At 41.0% G+C, this 20,159-nt stretch overlaps 1 protein-coding gene across 2 annotated transcripts in view; it reads right to left on the reverse strand.

Annotated features, from left to right (window-relative positions):
- Nucleotides 1–20,159, reverse strand: part of LOC109868385 (zinc finger protein 385B) — a 126,061-nt gene that overhangs the window by 34,124 nt on the left and 71,778 nt on the right. For both annotated transcript variants that reach the window (XM_031797785.1, XM_020457908.2), the window contains 2 exons: nt 11,645–11,790; nt 3,330–3,440 (listed from right to left, as the gene is read on the reverse strand). In XM_031797785.1, coding sequence (XP_031653645.1) covers nt 3,330–3,440; nt 11,645–11,790 — 257 coding nt within the window. The remainder of the gene's footprint in view (nt 1–3,329; nt 3,441–11,644; nt 11,791–20,159) is intronic.

Below are 20,159 nucleotides of genomic sequence, written 5' to 3' on the forward strand. Positions count from 1 at the left end.
GGGCATGCAATCATTTGCTTTTAGAGGACACAAGGACATGGTCGAAAAGCATTAAGTATTTATGGCAATTTAGCTAGCTAGCTTGGACTTGCTAGCTAATTTTCCATATTTAGCTAGCTTGCTGTTGCTAGCTAATTTGTCCTGGGATATAAACATTGAGTTGTTATTTTACATTAAATGTATAAGGTCCTCTACTCCGACAATTAATCCACACATAAAATGGTCAACCGAATCGTTTCTAGTCATCTCGCCTCCATCCAGGCCTTTTCTTCTCTTGACTTTATATTGCGATTGGCAACTTTCATAAATTAGGTGCACTGACCTCTTTCGTCTTTCAGTCACCCACGTGGGTATAACCAATGAGGAGATTGGCACTTGGGTATCTGCTTCTATAAACCAATGAGGAGATGGGAGAGGCAGGAGTTGCAGCGCGATCTGCATCACAAAAAGACCTGACTTCTATTTTAGCCCTTGGCAACGCAGATGCTCGTTGGCGCGCGTGAGCAGTGTGGGTGTAACAATTGAATAATATAGATTTCTAAATGTATTTTTAGCATGCGATGCCAGCGGTGTAGTCAGCCTGTTAGGCTTTCCACTTTCCTCCGCCGGTTATTTATTTAGCAAAGATGATAACACATAATCACTCCGGAGAGACACAAGCAAAAACTCATGATATAAATGTTGCATCAGCCTAGGCTACACCTAAACATTAGAGATCTGACATACTGTATGGGATGAAAACGAGACTATTTTTCAGTCTGATCAACTGTAGGCTACTAATAAGAGCAGCTGCATACAGCCTATGCGCCCTGTCCAACTGGTCAGGGTAAACTAATTGGTAACATGATGTAATTGTGGTGCATTTGAGTGTCAGGAGAAAATGTGATCAAATTGAGTTCATATTCAAAATTGGGCTGGCTAGGCTGCCTATACGTTTTTAATCCATAATGATTAACTGGAATGAATGAATCAACATAATAGTGATGACTGATGTGAGTAAATGTTTTGTAAGGCCTACAGTTGTATAAGCCTGCATGATGCAAACATGCATAAAGCAAGCTCAGCCCTGTGAGTTATATTGTCTATCAGTTGTTGTCTATGTGTCTGGGTAGAGGAAATCCCCCTCCTAATCTAGTCTAAATATAATTTATATGAACAAATATAAGGTAGCTGCAGTTTGACAGGGTTTTCATCCCCCCAGGGCTAGGAGTTTTATCAGGAGTTTAAAAAAATCATGTGACCTGATTAGGAAAACCTGGTTCCATCATAGCCCATATATAACCTTTTAACAACTGATTCATCACTTATAGGGTCCAGCATTTTCCTAGTTAGGTTAACATATAAGTAAAAACTCCAGGCCCCAGGGGGTAAAAATTGCCCCACCGCTCTGGGACCTATGGTGCCACCAGTCTGCTTGCAGTTGTCAGTTATCGTCAGGTATGTGGATGATCAGGGCTTTACTCAGGAACGTTTCTTGGGATACTTCGATGTTTCAAGTGGGCGAGATCCGCAGTCTGTGGTTGACTTTATGCATTTTGAGATGTCTGAGTTTAAGTTCATAGAGAAACTCGTTGTCCAAACCTACGATGGAGCAGCTGTAATGGAATGTATCTGCTATTGTTGTATTTACAGCTAAGTCCCCTCCTGTTCCCTGATTAAGAGGGGATGACTACTCCACTCCACGACCTTTGTCAACTTTCTCCTGACATGAACTGAAGCCCTGTCTCATGTACCCACTCATCCACTGGCACATTGAATGTTTCCCCTCCAAGCACTGAGTACCGCTATAAATGTTCTCTCATTCCTGTATGTGGAGTCGATCACATACACAATCACATTATTACACATCAATGATTTTACTCCTTGCTTGGACTAACTCATTCTTAGCTCTTTTGTCTAATTGTGTAAAGTGTTGGTGTTATTGTTTTTTGTCTTCCCAGTCAAATCCTTCCCTGCACTGGTCAAGCCTCTGAACACCTCAACTCATGCCTCATTACCTCATTCAATCACTGCTGTTATCCCTTTCCCACACACAGTGTAAGTAGCCCTCTCATTCCCATTCCCCATAATATTCTACCATAAATGCATTTATTAAATGCTTTAGGTTAAAATAATTAGTCTTTGACGAGTTTTGAAACACACTTTGTCATCTCTGTGCGTTACACAGTTATACAGTTGGTCTCCCATCCTCCTCAATTTTTCAAGTCACCAGCCTCTACTGATTCGGTTGTGTCCAAACTAAAACTACCCATCTGTACTGTCAGGCACAACAGAGTATGGGCTATTATAGATTACAACAGTCTCTCTATAATAGCCCATACTGTGGTCTACCTTGTCAAAAAATATCCACCTTTCCAGTACTAGTCTGGTCTGCACTACAAAACAACTTCAAACCATTTTGTACACAATGCGTCATCAGCTGTGTTCAAACCGCTTTCAGGATTGGCCATTGATTGATTGATTGGAAGGGGAATACAGACTTGTAAGACGATTGGAGGCACATCTACTATACTACAGCAGATATTGAAACAAGTAATGGGCAGTCAACAGCTTGTAAACAAATAGGTCCTCTTAGCTTGACCCAAAGAATATACACTACACTACATTACAGTACATTAATATATACATATATACAGTATGTCTGACTTAATTAGGCAGAAGATATGCCTTCACTTATGTTTAAAGGGATAGTTCATCCAAATGACAAAATGACACATTGGTTTCCTCACCCTGTAAGCAGTCTATGGACAAGGTATGACAGCAATCCATTCTAATGTTTTAGAATTTGTGGCACAAATCCCATTCAAGTTATGGTACTGATATTACCACTTTTCGTGCATCATGTTAAAATCATCCGAAAGTATCTAAAATTAACTGTGAAGCTCAACAAAGTAACTTATATTTGTTGAGCTTCACATTAAATTTGAGATACTTTCGGATGATGTGGACATGATGCGCAAAAAATGCTAATACTGGTACCATGACTTGAATGGGATGTGTCAGGGAAACTAAACCAAATAATGGATTGCTGTCGTACCATAGACTGCTTACATGGTAAGGAAACCAATGTGTCATTTTGTAATTTGGATGAACTATCCCTTTAAGTTAGAAGTCTTTTTCATGGGGTTGATCCTGTTTTAATGTAATATTTCATCTGCATGCTTTTTACTACTATTCTATACTGTATGAATAATTTTATCTGAACTTTCTCCTGAATGTATTAGTACATTTTTCTACAAGAAAAAGATACAAAATAAATAATGACGTAGTGTACATAGTCACACGTTATCACACTGTCTCTTCCAGAGGGTGTCTTGTTCTGTACTTACATCTGAGTTGAAGCGTAGTTGACAGATGTTACAGGAAATCACTTGTTTTTTCTTCAGAGGGATGGGGACCCCAAATGTGTGGTTTATTACAGCTTTCTGCACGGGATCCATCTGGAAGACAAGAAGACAGGAGTGCCACTGTTAAGTGTCGAACCGACACTGGAGAGATAGAGAGTGAGAGACGGGAGAGAGGGAGATATAGAGAGCTCTCTTCCATCTAACTAACACATTAGCTGGCTTCCACAGACTAGCAGCACCCCAAGATCAATGGAGAGTGAACACCTTGAAGGAGGACAGATGGTAGCCTGGTAGTGTTCACTACCCAGTGACGCTCATCTACAGAGAAAGGTGTTAAAGACATACAGTGCCTTCGAAAAGTATTCAAACCCCTTGACATTACAGCCTTATTCTAAAATTGATTAAATAAAAACAACTCCTCAGCAATCTACACACAATATCCCACAATAACAAAAAATATTTGTATTTTCTTTAGCAAATGTATTAAAAATAAAAAACAGAAATACCTTTTTTACATAAGTATTCAGAACTTTTGCTATGAGACTAGAAATTGACCTAGGTGCATCTTGTTTCCATCCTTGAGATGTTTCCACAACTTTAACTTTATTACCTGTGGTAAATTCAATTGATTGGACATGATTTGGAAAGGCACACACCTGTCTATATAAGGTCCCACAGTTGACAGTGCATGTCAGAGCAAAAACCCAACCATGAGATCGAAGAAGCTCTGAGACAGGATTGTGTTGAGGCACAGATCTGGGGAAGGGTACTAACACATTTCTGCTGCATTGAAGGTCCCCAAGAACACAGTGGCCTCCATCATTCTTAAATGGAAGAAACACCAAGACTCTTCCTAGAGCTGGCTGCCCGGCCAGACTGAGCAATCGTGGGAGAAGGGCCATGGTCAGGGAGGACTGAAATGGTCCTCCCACACAGACAGTGTGGTGAAGAAGGTGCAACAGCGCCTACTCAACCTCAGGAGGCTGAATAAATTTGGCTTGTCACCTAAAACCCTCACAAACAGGTGCACAATTGAGAGCATCCTGTAAGGCTGTATCACCGCCTGGTACGGCAGGACACCTACAGCACCTGATGTCACAGGAAGGCCAAGAAGATCATCAAGAACAACAACCACCCAAGCCACTGCCTTTTCACCCCGCTACCACCCAGAAGGCGAGGTCAGTACAGGTGCATCAAAGCTGGGACCGAGAGACTGAAAAACAGCTTCTATCTCAAGGCCATCAGACTGTTAAACAGCCATCACTAACATAGAGAGGCTGCTGCCTACATACAGACTTGAAGTCATTGGCCACTTTAATAAATGGATTCCTAGTCATTTTAATAATGCCACTTTAATAATGTTTCCATGTCTTGCATTACTCATGTCATATGTACAGTATATACTGTACTGTATTTTATACCATCAATTGCAACTTGCCTATGCCGCTCTGTCATTGCTCATCCATATACTTATGTATATATTCTTATTCCATTCCTTTACTTAGATTTCTGTGTATTAGGTAGTTTTTGTGGAATTGTTAGATTACATGTTAGATATTGCTGCACTGTCAGAACTAGAAGCACAAGCATACACTCGCAATAACATCTGCTAACAATGTGTATGTGACCAATAACATTTTATTTTATTTTATTTGACCAAGAACCTGATGGTCACTCTGGAAGAGCTCTAGAGTTCCTCTGTGGAGAAGGACAACCATCACTGCAGCACTCCACCAATCAGGCCTTTATGGTAGAGTGGAGAGATGGAAATCCACTCCTCAGTAAAAGGCACATGACAGCCCGCTTGGAGTTTGCCAAAAGGCATCTAAAGGACTCTCAGACCATGAGAAACAAGATTCGCTGGTCTGATGAAACCAAGATTGAACTCTTTGGCCTGAACGCCAAGCGTCACATCTGGAGGAAACCTTGCACCATCCCTTCGGTGAAGCATGGTGGTGGCAGCATCATGCTGTGTGGATGCTCAGGACCTCAGACTGGGGCGAAGGTTCACCTTCAACAGGACAACATCCCTAAGAACACAGTCAAGACAATGCAAGAGTGACTTCGGGACAAATCTGAATGTCCTTGAGTGGCCCAGCCAGAGCCCGGACTTGAACGTGATGTGCAAATATGCAAACATTTCTACAAACCTGTTTTTGCTTCGTCATTATCGGGTATTGTGTGTAGCTTGATGAGGGGGAAAAAACTATTTGTGGAAAAAGTCAAGGGGTCTGAATACTTTCCAAATGCATTGTATTTGATGCTCTCTCTCCTACCTCTTGCTAGCTCACATAGAATATTATGAAATCTGGATTACACAGAAGAGAGAACAGATACAAAAATCTGTCGAGATGCAAGTCGTTCTTGGCCAGAGAGTCAGTTATTCTACCATTCTATCTATGCCATTAGTTATTCTATCCAATTAGAGACATGACAAGACATGAGTCAGGCAGGGGCTAAATCCATTATATAGTTGAAGAAACAAAAATAAGAAGTTCCTGGAGTTCATGAGGGATTTCCAGTTTGGAGAGAGAGAGAGAGAGTGCGTGTTGCATGTGGGGTCTGAGCTATATGCACCCTGTTCTCTCTCCAGGGTCATAAATACACCTGCTTTTGATTCTTCTGAGTAGATCAAAGCTAATTGTTTGCCTGCTGTTTGTATGCCTGCTTGTATACCTTCCAGCTGTGCATTTTTTATGCATTCGCATATGCCTATATGAGCCCAAGCACGATTAAAAATGTTTAAAAGTATAATAATAATGATTGTGCCATTATACAATATATATAGCCTAATAGCCTACCCACATATGTCAGAAAAAAACATTTTTTATTTATTATTTGAGATGTCTTTGGTACATAATTGGTCTAGTCTATACTCTAAAATTAAACAAATTCAAGTAATCGCCTTTCAATCAATCAAATGTATTTATGAAGCCCTTTTTACATCAGCCAATGTCACAAAGTTCTGTATAGAAACCCAGCCTAAAACCCCAAACAGCAAGCAATGCAGAAGCCTTTGAGTGTGGACTGCATTATTAAGCATACTGGATGGACTGGGACTGGTTACCTTATGCTATGCTTTCTATCCATGAGTCTGGGAGAGAACGTATTGGCCTAGGCGATGCTGTTGGTTCATTGATTGTGCAGGTCACCTTACGGATTTAGCCTACAATTATAGTGAATTTGTATTTGATTTTGAATAGCCAAGTAATAGGGAATTCTTATATCAATCTCTTCTCTCCCATTCATTCCTTTCTCGAGCGCGCAAAGATAGGGGTCAGTTTAATAAAATATGTTTGGTTGTGATTTTTTTTGTATTGATGTTCTCAAACATATTTCACCTGGTTTCCCAAAGTAAGCACTGGGTAGCTGCAGGAAGAGGGTTGGAGAGCACCTGCCATACAGAGTTGGGTGGAATATCACCTGTCGCACAGCGAGAGGCTGCATGCTCCTCAAAAAGTGGTTGATGCGTGAAGTGAAATAAGTGTTCTTATAAACCCAGACATTTCTACAGTATATGCAAAGAGGAGGATCCCAGCTCTTACTAAATGTATTGCTCAGCTGCTCAGGTATAAAACCGGTGTAGCCTAACAGGCATGATTTAAACTGCAGGAAAGTGGCCTCCATTAGCTATACGAGTGCCCCTGTTCTGCCCCTGTTCCTACCCATTTGATAATGACCATTCTAAATTGAAACAAAATTTGACATAATAGTAAAAACAAGATTAAATTGAGAATACTCTGATGGGTGGAAATATGATCACCTCATGAGAGAACAAGGTGTGCAGCTTGAGGCAAGGAACAGAGCTCAATATTTTTTGGTAACTTTTTCAAATAGTCAATAGCCTATAGTCACATCATATATTTTTTGATTTTGGATAATTCACAACTAAATTAGTGAAATAACTCTAAATCTAGTGTATAGGACATGTTTCAAATGATCACTTTTACGCTCAACACAGCTACTTCATATGCGCACTCACACCTGAAAAATATTATTTGTATTTTATTCAGCTAAGTTCAATTATAGAATTCTTACAATAAAACCATATAATTATAATATAAAATAATGGCACAGACTTATAAGCAAATCCTGTCTGCTAAATGAACTAGCCTACAGACCGCTGTTCCCAAGTGGCTAGCACTAAGGCACCTCGTCTTAGTGCTAGAGGCGTCACTACAGACACCCTGGTTTGAATCCACGGGCCATGATTGGGAGTCCCATAGGGCGGCGCTCAATTGGCCCAGCATCATCTGGGTTTGGCCGGTGTAGGACGTCATTGTAAATAAGAATTTGTTCTTAACTGACTTGCCTGGTGTAATTGTTTTAATGTACAGCCTATGGCATGGCATACAGCCAGATAACATGCAGTACAATACAGGCCGACTCATATTCGGTTCACCTGAAATACATTTTCTTCATATCATATTGTTTCTTTAGACATACCTAAAATAAATTATGGATTTATTGTGATGGTGTTTGGATGTATTATACTTTTTCAAATGTACTGTAGATGTTCCAAAGGCACACATCTGTGGCTTGTATGCATGGAGGCCTGGAGATGCTAAACATGTTTGTGTTAATTAACGGGCAATTACAATGAGACCGGCAGTAATTTGCATGACAATAACTGTCTGACAAATTTCATGACCGCCACTGCTCTACTCACACCACAACACCATGCCACATTACAACAACACAACCCTAGAAAAGTGACTTTATCTATCATTCAGTGACTGATAATTACATTCCAGTGATAAGCAGGCAGAGAGAGCTGCAGGGGTAAGGGTAGATTCAGGCTGTTCAGATGGCTGTCAATGTCCAAGGAATTTCAATTACAACTTGTTATCATCCCTTGTTCACCACATCAACGCAAATAATAGGAAATCACTTCTGGTAAACAAATAGTTAACTAATAAACCTCACAACCATAGCTGCGGGAAAAATCTGAATATTTTTTTTACAATGAATAAACAAACAAAAAAGCGGACCAATATAGCACAGGCAATAAAAACACTGCATCAGCGCCACCACCAAACGTCTTCCTACAGCACGCAACCCCTCTCACTCTATCACTATACAGGTTCAATACAGCAGGTAAAACCTACTGCAGTGTAGAGTAGATACAGTATGCTATCATAAATTATAATACATTCAGCATGTCGATAAGGCACTCAGTGTGCCAGTGTCATAGGCCTGACTAACTAAGACTGAGGATCAGACTTAGTGTGGGAAAGAAAATGCACTAATTCATTGTGGTTGACGTGTCTCTTACCAAGTGCACCTTCTCTGATAAAGGTAATCACAGACTGAAAGCTTAGCAAATTAAAACAAAGAAATTGCATCTGATGAAATGTGCAGAAACTTTTCCCACTTGCTAAAGTGGTTAAATATTGTGTTTCATGGATTATATAATGAAAGCAGCTGCAGAGGTAAACAAAGACATCGATTCACCATCTGTGGGTTTTGTATTCCTGAATACACTGAGTTTCTGACACCTGCAGAGCGGTTTGTTCTCAACAGGTTTATTGATTCAGAACACACAGTAGTACAGTTACTACAGAACAGAACAGTGATGCTGCAACAATGAAGAAATCACCCTGGATATGTTCCAACACCATACTCCCTCCTCGATATGAAAATACATCTCTTTTAACAACAGAACCCTAAAGGCTGCTGGAAGCAAAACATTTATTTTATACTAAATGTTAGATTTTTTTGGAAACGTTGAGAGAGATCTGTCCACCACTGTTAAACCTCCATTCCTTATATTACCATTATGACTTGGAATGTCCTGTTTTAGGTCCGTATGCTACACCTGTCCTGTCAACTCCTTATGGTCATTGCCATGTTTAATGAGTTGGCAAGATAGTAGAAACAGATCTGGGATCAGTCTAATGCATGCAGCACTTGATACAGTTCCTGTATTTAAACAATGTTACAGAATTAGAATTGAACCTGTTTATCCCAATGGTGCTAATAACAGCCTGTCTGGATTGGGTTATAGAGCACATTTGATGTTTGTGTTCGCACATGTGTGGGTTCGTGTCTGCGTGTATTTTTGTGTGGAGCCTCACTGTTCTTCACGCTGAGTTGATGGGTACAGACACTAATTATAAATAGACACCCGCTCGGTGACATGACCAAAATAAACATGATTCTGCTTCACAAATTGCACCCTATTCCATTGACAGTGCACTACTTTTGACCAGAACCCATAGGGCTCTGGTCAAAAGTAGTCCACTACATGGGGAATTGGGTGCCATTTGGGACGAAACCTTAGAGTGTGAATGCCTGGACAGGAAAAGCCTTTAGATTCTGTGCTGTAGTAGCCTGGTCCCAGATCTGTTTGTACTGTCTCACTAATGCCTATGTCATTGTGATTGGTGTGACAATGACCATAGGAGTTGGCAAGACAGCACAAACAGATCTGGGACCAGGCAATTACTGTAGCCCTTTCAAGAGGGAACCTAGGGTGTAGTAATCATACTTCTGAAAGGCAGAATACGGAAAAGAGCCGCAGTGAGACTATAGCTCAAATTCTAATGTCATAGTCAGGCTTTGGAGCATATTGTTGTTTTGTTGTCACTGTGGTTTTCTAGTGTCTTCCCATTGTTTCCAACCAGACAAAACCACAGCAGAACACTCAATAAACAAAACTCATTCTAAATACTTGTGTTTCTGTTCTGTTCTGTCACTTTGTATCGTATATTATTCATTACACTGGGAAATATTGAAAACCTTTTTTCATCTACCCTGAGAGCTCATGCTTGTCAAATCACTTTTGTTTACACAGAATAGGCTACCGCCAACAGCACGTGGGCTGTAAATATCTTGGGCTGAATAGCTGTCTGTAAAATGGAACAGAACTTGGCTACAGTAAAGCTAATGGCAAACGGGAGGATGAAAGATGGTAGCGTCCTAAATGGCATGACATTGCCTATATAGTGCACTTCTTTTGACCAGAGCATTGTGGGCCCTGGTTAAAAAGTAGTGCACTTTATAGGGAACAAGATGCCATATGGGACACCATCAGTGTGTTATATTTTGCAATTCGTTTTTTCTTCGAAATGTCTTGAAAAATAAATGTCCCTGGAATAACTTGTGGAAAATATTTCATGTTGGTGTCATCATTATAGTCACACTGTATAATCAACATCACTCCCACCAACATGAACTCATCAACTCAGTGCACTACCGCTTAATAGTCAATGACAGCAGTAGAGCCATTATGTCAGGTTGAGATGGGTCTGTCTCAGCTAGTGGAAACACACTGGACTGTGCTGAGATAAACTGGAGCAAGACCTGGGTTCAAATACTATTAAAAATATTTCAAATACTATTGTGTGTTTGCTCTAGCCTTGTCTGGTGGACAGGGTTGGGACGTTTCATATGTTTCTGTTGGTTCTATGCAATCAGCCAGCCTCAATCAATCACAGATAGAGTATTTCAAAATGATTTTGAGTAGTGTTCAAATCCAGGTCTGAGCTGGAGACCAGCGCTGTGAGGCAGAGTGTTCCTGACAGTTTGCCGTGACCACAGGCGAAGATCTCACTAACTTTGCTAAAGAGTGTTGTCACATCGGTCCATGGCAGGTCTGGGAACACAGGCATTAGCTGGCGAGTCCTCTTGCCTGCCTCTCAGTCCCTCCCATCAGAACAGTGTTCTGTCTGACTCTGCAGGTTGGAGAAGACATATAAATAGAATGGAAATAGGGTTCAAAAAGGGTTCTTTGGCTGTCCCCATAGGAGAACCTTTTTTGGTTTCAGGTAGAACTCTTTTTGGTTCCATGTAGAACCCTCTGGGGAAAGGGTTCAGCTGAAGAACCCTTTTAGGTTCTAAATAGCACATTTTTTCTCTAACTCTCTCAGTCGATTTTTCATGATATGTCATATATCCACCTGCCACATCAACTGTCAAAGTGAGATGTATTTTTGGCAAGATAAAAGAAAGAATCGATTTTTGTTTCCTCTTTAATTTTTGGAGGAGTGAAATCGATGCCTTGACGGTGAACTGCAGTGCTTTCTCTCTCTCTCTCTCTCTTTCCTTCTTTCTCTCTCTCATTCTGTCTCACTCACACTTCTCTTGTGCATTTGCCGTTAAGATTCTTAGGATTCAAACAAGAACACTGAAATCTAAGATCAATAAACTACAAGTACACAAGATGAAAGGACAAGCATCCAGGGGGTGCATCAATCTGCCTCACACTACAGAAACAGGAGATGGTCTCCTGTCCTATGGGACATTCTGGCTCGGGCAAGCATTACTTACAAGAAATGAAAGCAGCGATTTCTTACCGTGATAAAATTAGGGAAGAGTCCCACAGCAGAGGACGTGTCCACTTGGTGGAAGGGCATAAAGGGTTTCATATCCAGAGTGGACTGCATCATCAGAGACGGAGTCCGCACCAGCGCAGGCAGCGTGTTGCTATGGCATGAACTTCCTGTGGAGATGGAGAGATAGTGAGAGAAAGAGAGGGAAATGGAGAGAGATAAGACAGAGATGAATAGGGAGATAGATGGAGAGAAACATGGAGAGTGAGAGGAGAGAGAGAGGGACAGAGAATTGGAAAGAAAGGGAGAGAGAAAGAGGGAGATAGAGAGAGAGAAATGGAGAGAGAGAGAGATGGAGACAGAGAGTTGAATAGGGAGATAGATGTAGAGAAACATGGAGAGAGAGAGGAGAGAGAGAGGGAAAGAGAAATGGAAAGAGAGAGGGAGAGAGAAAGTGTGGGTAAAGGGAAAAACGGAGAGAGAGAAACATTAACACATTTGAGGGTGGTGGGATGCAGGGTTTCTATACATGACATACATAAGAAGCTAACATGCAGAGAAAAGAGCAGCACACACTGTGGCTGTGGGGAGCGCTGTGGCAGAGAATAGGGGAAAGTAACTCATCATGTCTTAAATGAAGCAGAACCAACATCTCCACTGTCTCATAGGCAAGGCTAAGAAGTGGTGTGAATGTGACAAGAATATGAGCACCTATTTGAAGTTGGTGTGCGTGTGTATGGACATGGTATAGTGTGATGTGAGTCACCCTGCAGGTAGGCTGGAGGAATGGGGTAGTATCTTGGTGTAAAGGGATGGATCTAGGAGAATAATTATGAGTCTGGGACTGGGGAGATGATCTGGGGCATAGGATGGGAATGGAAATAGGGCCTAGAGCAGCGAGCTCGAGCTGGGGCTGGGGCTTGCTTGGGATGGGCCTGGCTGGGGAAAGAGGTTGGGGCTGAGAGCACGGCTCTGTGAACTGCCTAATGCCTGCCTGCATTATCCTGGGCTCTGTGAACTGCCTAATGCCTGCCTGCATTATCCTTGGCTCTGTGAACTGCCTAATACCTGCCTGCATTATCCTGGGCTCTGTGAACTGCCTAATGCCTGCCTGCATTATCCTTGGCTCTGTGAACTGCCTAATGCCTGCCTGCATTATCCTGGGCTCTGTGAACTGCCTAATGCCTGCCTGCATTATCCTGGGCTCTGTGAACTGCCTAATGCCTGCTTGCATTATCCTGGGCTCTGTCAACTGCCTAATGCCTGCCTGCATTATCCTGGGCTCTGTGAGAGAGGATGTTGCAGATGTACACCTGCAGGGGGTTTATTCAGAATTTACAACATCATTCCCAACTAAACTCTGCTGCTTACCTGATAAATCACACAGCAGGCTAGTTATATCCTGCTCCCTCACAGAACTCAAAGTTAACCTCACAATGAACATAGAATAGAACCTATAATAAACTAGATTATTCTCCCGTAAAGGGGTATATAAGCTTTTATCATTATGGCTTTCTGTCTGCCACTTATAATAATAGTATTATAAACACACTGATACCCTCATCTGTAATCCTGTCCAGACCATAAACAGATCATACCTGATACAAGGCAGTTCATTGGTAACATAGTTATATCTGCATATATCTACTTATATATGTCAAAGTGAAATAAATGTTATTGCTGGTTTACTTCAGACTTTCATACTGTATATATTATACTATATAAAAGCTTAATGGCCAAAGAAAATCTATGGATCCCAGACCAAAATAAAGAATGATCTTAACTACAGTAGATAATCCACACAGAATTCAAAGTGCTCTTCTCTCCGTCTTCACTGCATATTATGCATGTTTGTTGGTGTGTGTGTGTGTGTGTGTGTGTTTGTGTGTATGTGTACAGGAGCTCATCTCAGGAGAGATTTAATAGCAGGTGAGAGGATGAGTAACAATATTTAATTCTCGGAAACCCACAAGCAGACATCTGAGTGCTGACACACACAAGCAAGCACGCACGCACACACACACACACACACACAAGGACTCATTCACACACACACACACAGACACACACACACACCAACAAATAGGTGCTAATATTATTGTCAGATATTCAAAAGGAACAACATTTTTCAAAAAGGAGAACAAAATCAAGCTATTGCTTCAAATCTCCCTTCATTCTCCTGAGTGGCACAGTGGCACTGTATCCCAGTGCAAGGGGTGTCACTACAGTCCCTGGTTCAAATCCAGGCTGTATCACATCCAGCCATGATTGGAAGTCCCATAGGGCGGTGCACAATTGGCCCAGCGTCGTCCGGGTTTGGCTGGGGTGGGGCGCCATTGTAAATAAGAATTTGTTCTTAACTGACTTGCCTAGTTAAATAAAGGTTAAATAAAAAACTCAAAAAGACTTAACCATACTGTGTACAACGCCAAGAGAGTATAACATGTCTATCTACGACATCTGTGTTAGTAGCTGACACAGCAGGGAAACTCTTCCAGCTAATTTCATAGAAATTAGATCATCCATCAAGAGACATTGTGATTTAATAAAGCTATGCAGGAGATCACTGTGATGAAACCAATGTTTAACATGGAGATAAAGATCTACTGAGGGTCTTGACTTTATATTGTACAGTATATAGAGATGTAATGTAATACTGCAATCTATACTGGAAAAGATAACCTGTCTGGTGATCATGTTGTCATAGAAGACAGATGGTTAGAACCTCTTTGTGTAGATATTTCCAGTGTTGACAGGAGTGAAATAGTTTGGAATTTAGTTTGTAATTCGATTTGTATGTGTCTGCTGTCAATGTGTCGGCTGCCAATTCATTATAACTGCATGAGCACGAGAACAGACGTCTTACATTGGCAACCGACCCCCAACATTATGAAAGAAAAAATGTATAATATCATGTGTGATCATATCATCCCAAGACCAAGAAACCAATAAACATTAGCATCAGACAATCAGTAACTCATGCTTTGCTCATGTGATGTAAAAGTAAATCATCTCAAACATTTTGCCCAGACTGGCTTGTCCAACTTCATGCCATAGGCTTCTCATTGTCAAAATGAAAACTCTTCAATACGGCCTTCTACGCTGTGGCACACGCACTTGTTATGTCCTTAAATCACTGATGTCCACACATTCTGTAGTTTACTTCACTTGAATCCAACACCACAACACATTAAAAAGATTGGGTAGAATACTATGTCTGATGCCATGAAACAGTAAAGGATGAAATCCCTTTTCCCAGGAAGAAATTATATAAACGGTTGACTTTCAGTGTTAAAATTCATGGTTTGGTTTTATTGCTATTTATTATTATTTATTGCATCAGTCTGAACTTGTACAGATACCCATCTAAATGACTTAGAACAATGAAAATGTGTATCTTTGGAAGCGAAAACTGATTTTTTATCTGTGCTGATGACTCAAAAATGGTTATTTTGTTAACCCATAATAAAGACTTTGATGAGAAACACATGCGAGACCTTTGAAACAGGCACCCCAGTTCATAGCAGTGATGTTTTTGGAGCTAACGTTTACAAAGCCGTACCAGCAACAACAAAGCAACAAAAGAACATGGCACTGTTCCAATAACACTTGTTGATTTCTTTCTTATGAGAACAAACACAATTATGTCGTTATGAACATTTTATAGATCTGAAAACACAATGTAATAGATATACAGTGCCATCGAAATGTATTCAGACCACTGGACTTTTTCCACATTTGTTATGTTACAGCCTTAAATTGTTTTTTCCCCCTCATCAATCTACACACAATACGCGTGATAAAAATAATCTTGAAGCGTTGATTCCGATTGGTTAGACCAGCGTTGGATGGTCCTTGTCACGGATACATCCTGGTTGAGTTTCTGCCTATAGGAGGGGAGAAACAAAATGGAATTGTGGTCAGATTTGCCGAACGGAGGGCAAAGGAGGGCCTTGTATCCATCGCGTGTTACATCTGCTCCTGCCACGCCCCTATACTTCTCATCCTGGACCTCCCTAACCTGCCACCACACCCCAGTGCTCTCTCTCTCTCTCTCTCTCTCTCTCTCTCCCTCTCTCTCTCTCTCTCTGTGTATGTGATTGTGTGAGTGGAGACAGGTGTGCTGGAAGCAGAGCAGATTCCCACCAGCTGCAACCTGTTCCATAATCTTAGAACCCTACAAATACTCAGCTCTGCCACTTCCATGCTGCCAGATCGTAGCCTCTGTTGTGCCTTTTTTCCCTAGCCCCACACTGCTTTTTCTCTCCGTTACAGTCCCGTCTGCTCTATTGTCTCCTCAGTCCTGCTTCCCTGCCCTGGATCCCCGCTCTACTGCTTCATTGGATTCCGCTCCAGACCTGCTTCTCCAGTTCCTAATCTCCTTTCCCTCAGCCTCAGTCCGGATTCCCTACTGCCCGCCCAAGATTCCCCTGGACTGCATCCCATCTCCTCTCCTGATTTTTAATAAATACATTGGTTACCTATCCTTGTCTAGTCGTCTGAGTCTGCGTTTGGGTTCACCTGCTCCGCCCCGCGTAACATAGCGGAAGTTAGAGTAGCAGTGATCCAGTGTTTTGCCAGCCCGGGTACTACAATCAATATGCTGATAGAATTTAGATAGCCTTGTTCTCAAATTTGCTTTGTTAAAATCCCCAGCTCCAATAAATGCATCCTCAGGATATATGGATTCCAGTTTGCATAGTCCAGTGGAGTTCCTTGAGGGCCGTCGTGGTATCGGCTTGAGGGGGGATATACACGGCTGTGACAATAACCGACGAGAATTCAACGTATCCAAATCATATGTACCGTAAATATGTTTGCATGGTTGTCCAATTTCCCTGGTTCTGTAGTTGTAGTCATTAGAATGTCATTTGAAAGAGATGTACTCGAGACAAGATAAATATTGACTATTGCGGTAGAACTCACATCCCTTCAAAATAACTCATCAATATTCAGAATAGAGAATGAATACAGCCCTGTTACCTGGGAAACTGTACTGCCGATGGTTATTAAATACCAGCGAGCTCATAAGCGGAGAATTTTAAACACCTGTTAGCCTCTCTAGGCTAGATGGGACACTACCGTCCCACCTGACCAACATCCAGTGAAAGTGCAGGGCGCCAAATTCAAACTACAGAATTGTAAATATTTAACAATATATTTAACAATATGTCAAAATAAAGCTTAACTTCCTGTTAATCCAGCCACGGTGTCAGATTTTGAAAAAGGTTTTACGGTGAAAGCAAACCATGCGATTATCTGAGGACAGCACCCTATCACACAAACACAGACAATCATATTTCATCCCGCCAGGCGCGACACAAAACTCATAAATAACGATATAATTCATGCCTTACCTTTGAAGAGCATCTTCTGTTGGCACTCCAATATGTCCCATAAACATCACAAATAGTCCTTTTGTTCGGTTAATTCCGTTGTTATATCTCCAAAATGTCCATTTATATGGCTCGTTTGATCCAGAAAAACACTGGTTCCAACCCACGCAACACAACTACAAAATATCTAATAAGTTACCTGTAATGTTTGTCCAAACATTTCAAACAACTTTCCTAATACAACTTTAGGTATTTTTTGACGTAAATAATCGATAAAATTTAAGACGGGATAAACTGCGTTCAATAGCGGATAAAAACAATGTGGAGTGAGCTTTCAGGTCGTGCGCCCCAACCACAACAATACAGTAGACTCAACCCTCGTTCTGAACAGCCTCTTAATTTCTCAAAGGAAAAACATCAACCAATTTCTAAAGACTGTTGACATCCAGTGAAAGTGATAGGAACTGCAAGCAAGTGACTTAATAATCTAGATACACATAGAAATCCCATTGAAAAGAGAGTGACCTCAAAAATAAACTTCCTGGATGGTTTGTCCTCTGGGTTTCGCCTGCCAAATAAGTTCTGTTATACTCACAGACATCATTCAAACAGTTTTAGAAACGTCAGAGTGTTTTCTATCAAAATCCACTAATAATATGCATATCCTAGCTTCTGTACCTGAGTAGCGGGCAGTTTACTTTGGGCACACTTTTCATCCGTACGTGAAAATACCGCCCCCTAGCCTCGAGAGGATAGTATTCTTAGTTGTTGATATTTACTTTGAAACACAAGCTTAATTTTGGGGGGTAAATCAGCAGCCTTTTCTCCACAGAAAAACAATGATGAGAGACTGCAACAAATAGCCAACAACCAAAATAATTACAGAGCAACCAGTGGTGAACACCAGTGACAGCCAGTGGTCTATATATACAGTATCAGTAAAAAGTTTGGACACACCTACTCATTCAAGGGTTTTTCTTTACTTTTTGCTATTTTATACAATGTAGAATAATAGTGAAGACATCAAAACTATGAAATAACACATATCTAATCAAGTAGTAAACAAAAAAGTGTTAACAAATCAAAATATATTTGAGATTCTTCAAAGTAGCCACCCTTTGCCTTGATGACATCTTTGCACACTCTTGGCATTCTCTCAACCAGCTTCACCTGGAATGCTTTTCCAACAGTCTTGAAGGAGTTCCCACATATGCTGAGCACTTGTTGGCTGCTTTTCCTTCACAATGCGGTCCAACTCATCCCAAACCATCTCAATTGGGTTGAGTTCGGGTGATTGTGGAGGTTAGGTAATCTGATGCAACACTCCATCACTCTCCTTCTTGGTCAAATAGCCCTTACACAGTCTGGAGGTGTGTGGGGTCATTGTCCTGTTGAAAAACAAACGTTAGTCCCACTATGCACAAACTATATGGGATGGCGTATCACTGCAGAATGCTGTGGTAGCCATGCTGGTTAAGTGTGCCTTGAATTCTAAATAAATCACTGACAGTGTAACCAGCAAATCACCCCCATACCATCACTCCTCCTCCTCCATGTTTCATGGTGGGAACCACACATGCAGAGATCATCCGTTTACCTACTCAGCGTCTCACAAAGACTTGGTGGTTGGAACCCCAAATCTCAAATTTGGACTCATCAGACCAAAGGACAGATTTCCACCGATCTAATGTCCATTGCTCGTGTTTCTTGACCCAAGCAAGTCTCTTGTTATTATTGGTGTCCTTTAATAGTGGTTTCTTTGCAGCAATTTGACCATGAAGGCCTGATTCACGAAGTCTCCTCTGAACAGTTGATATTGAGATGTGTCCATTACTTGAACTCTGTGAAGCATTTATTAGGGCTGAAATCTGAGGTGCAGTCAATTCTAATGAACTTATCCTGTGGAGCAGAGGTAACTCTGGGTCTTCCTTTCCTGTGGCGGTCGTCATGAGAGCCAGTTTCATCATAGCGCTTGATGGTTTTTGCGACTGCATTTGAAGAAACTTTCAAAGTTCTTGAAATTGTCCACATTGACTGACCTTCATGTCTTAAAGTGATAGCTGTCGTTTCTCTTTGCTTATTTGAGCTGTTATCACCATAATATGGACTTGGCTTTTTACCAAATAGGGATATCTTCTGTATACCACTCCTACCTTGTCACAACACAACTGATTGCACTACGCAATATGAAGGAAAGAAATTCCACAAATTATCTTTTAACAAGGCACACCTGTTAATTGAATGAAGCTGGTTGAGAGAATTCCAAGTGTGTGCAAAGCTGTCATCGAGGCAAGGGGTGGCTACTTTGAAGAATCAAATTTGTTTATTTGTCTAAAAGGATCGGACCGTTTTTTTCCATTTACTTCTAAAATGACATACCCAAATGTAACTGCCTGTAGCCTGTATCTCAGAACCCGAAGCAAGGATATGCATATTCTTGATATAATTTAAACGGAAACACTTTGAAGTTGGTGGAAATGTGAAATTAATGTCGGAGAATATAACACATTAGACCACATTTCTTTGGTTAACACATGATTCCATTTGTGTTATTTCATTGTTTTTATGTCTTCACTATTATTCTATAATGTAGAAAATAGTCAAAATAAAGAAAGGCCCTTGAATGAGTAGGTGTGTCCAAACCTTAGACTGGTACTTACTGTATGCTTGGGATCGATGACTGTACTGACTTAAAACACAAGAGCAGATGCTTGTCTGAATGCTGTCAGATGCTGTGAAAAACACATTCGATTCTAGTGAGAAAATCTCACTAGAGTGCAGCGCCATGAGATGCTACTTCCTTGAGGTGTTCAGTCTGAGATCGAGAGCGTTCAAATCTATGCTCCCTCTCCAATACAGGTGGTGTAAGTCTGTTTGATCAACATCCAGCCTACCTGTGTATATTTTACCTTGACTGTGGTTGGATATCAAATGGCATCCTATTCCCTATTTGGTGCATTACTTTTGACCAGAGCCCTCTGGTTAAAAGTAGGGCACTATATAGGGAATGCAGTGCCATTTTGGTCACAGCCTGTATTTTCAGAGAACACTATGTTCGGCAGTCAAATGACCTAGTTGTCTCGTGGGTGGAATGTAACATTTTTCATAATTTCATAATTAATAAACATGATTTAAAAAAAACTGTGTTTCAATGATAAACAGTTTTGTTATATTTCAGTTATCTGTGATATATTGAAAGTGTA

Source organism: Oncorhynchus kisutch, linkage group LG2 (genome assembly GCF_002021735.2).
Source record: "Oncorhynchus kisutch isolate 150728-3 linkage group LG2, Okis_V2, whole genome shotgun sequence".
NCBI classification, from domain to species: Eukaryota; Metazoa; Chordata; class Actinopteri; order Salmoniformes; family Salmonidae; genus Oncorhynchus; species Oncorhynchus kisutch.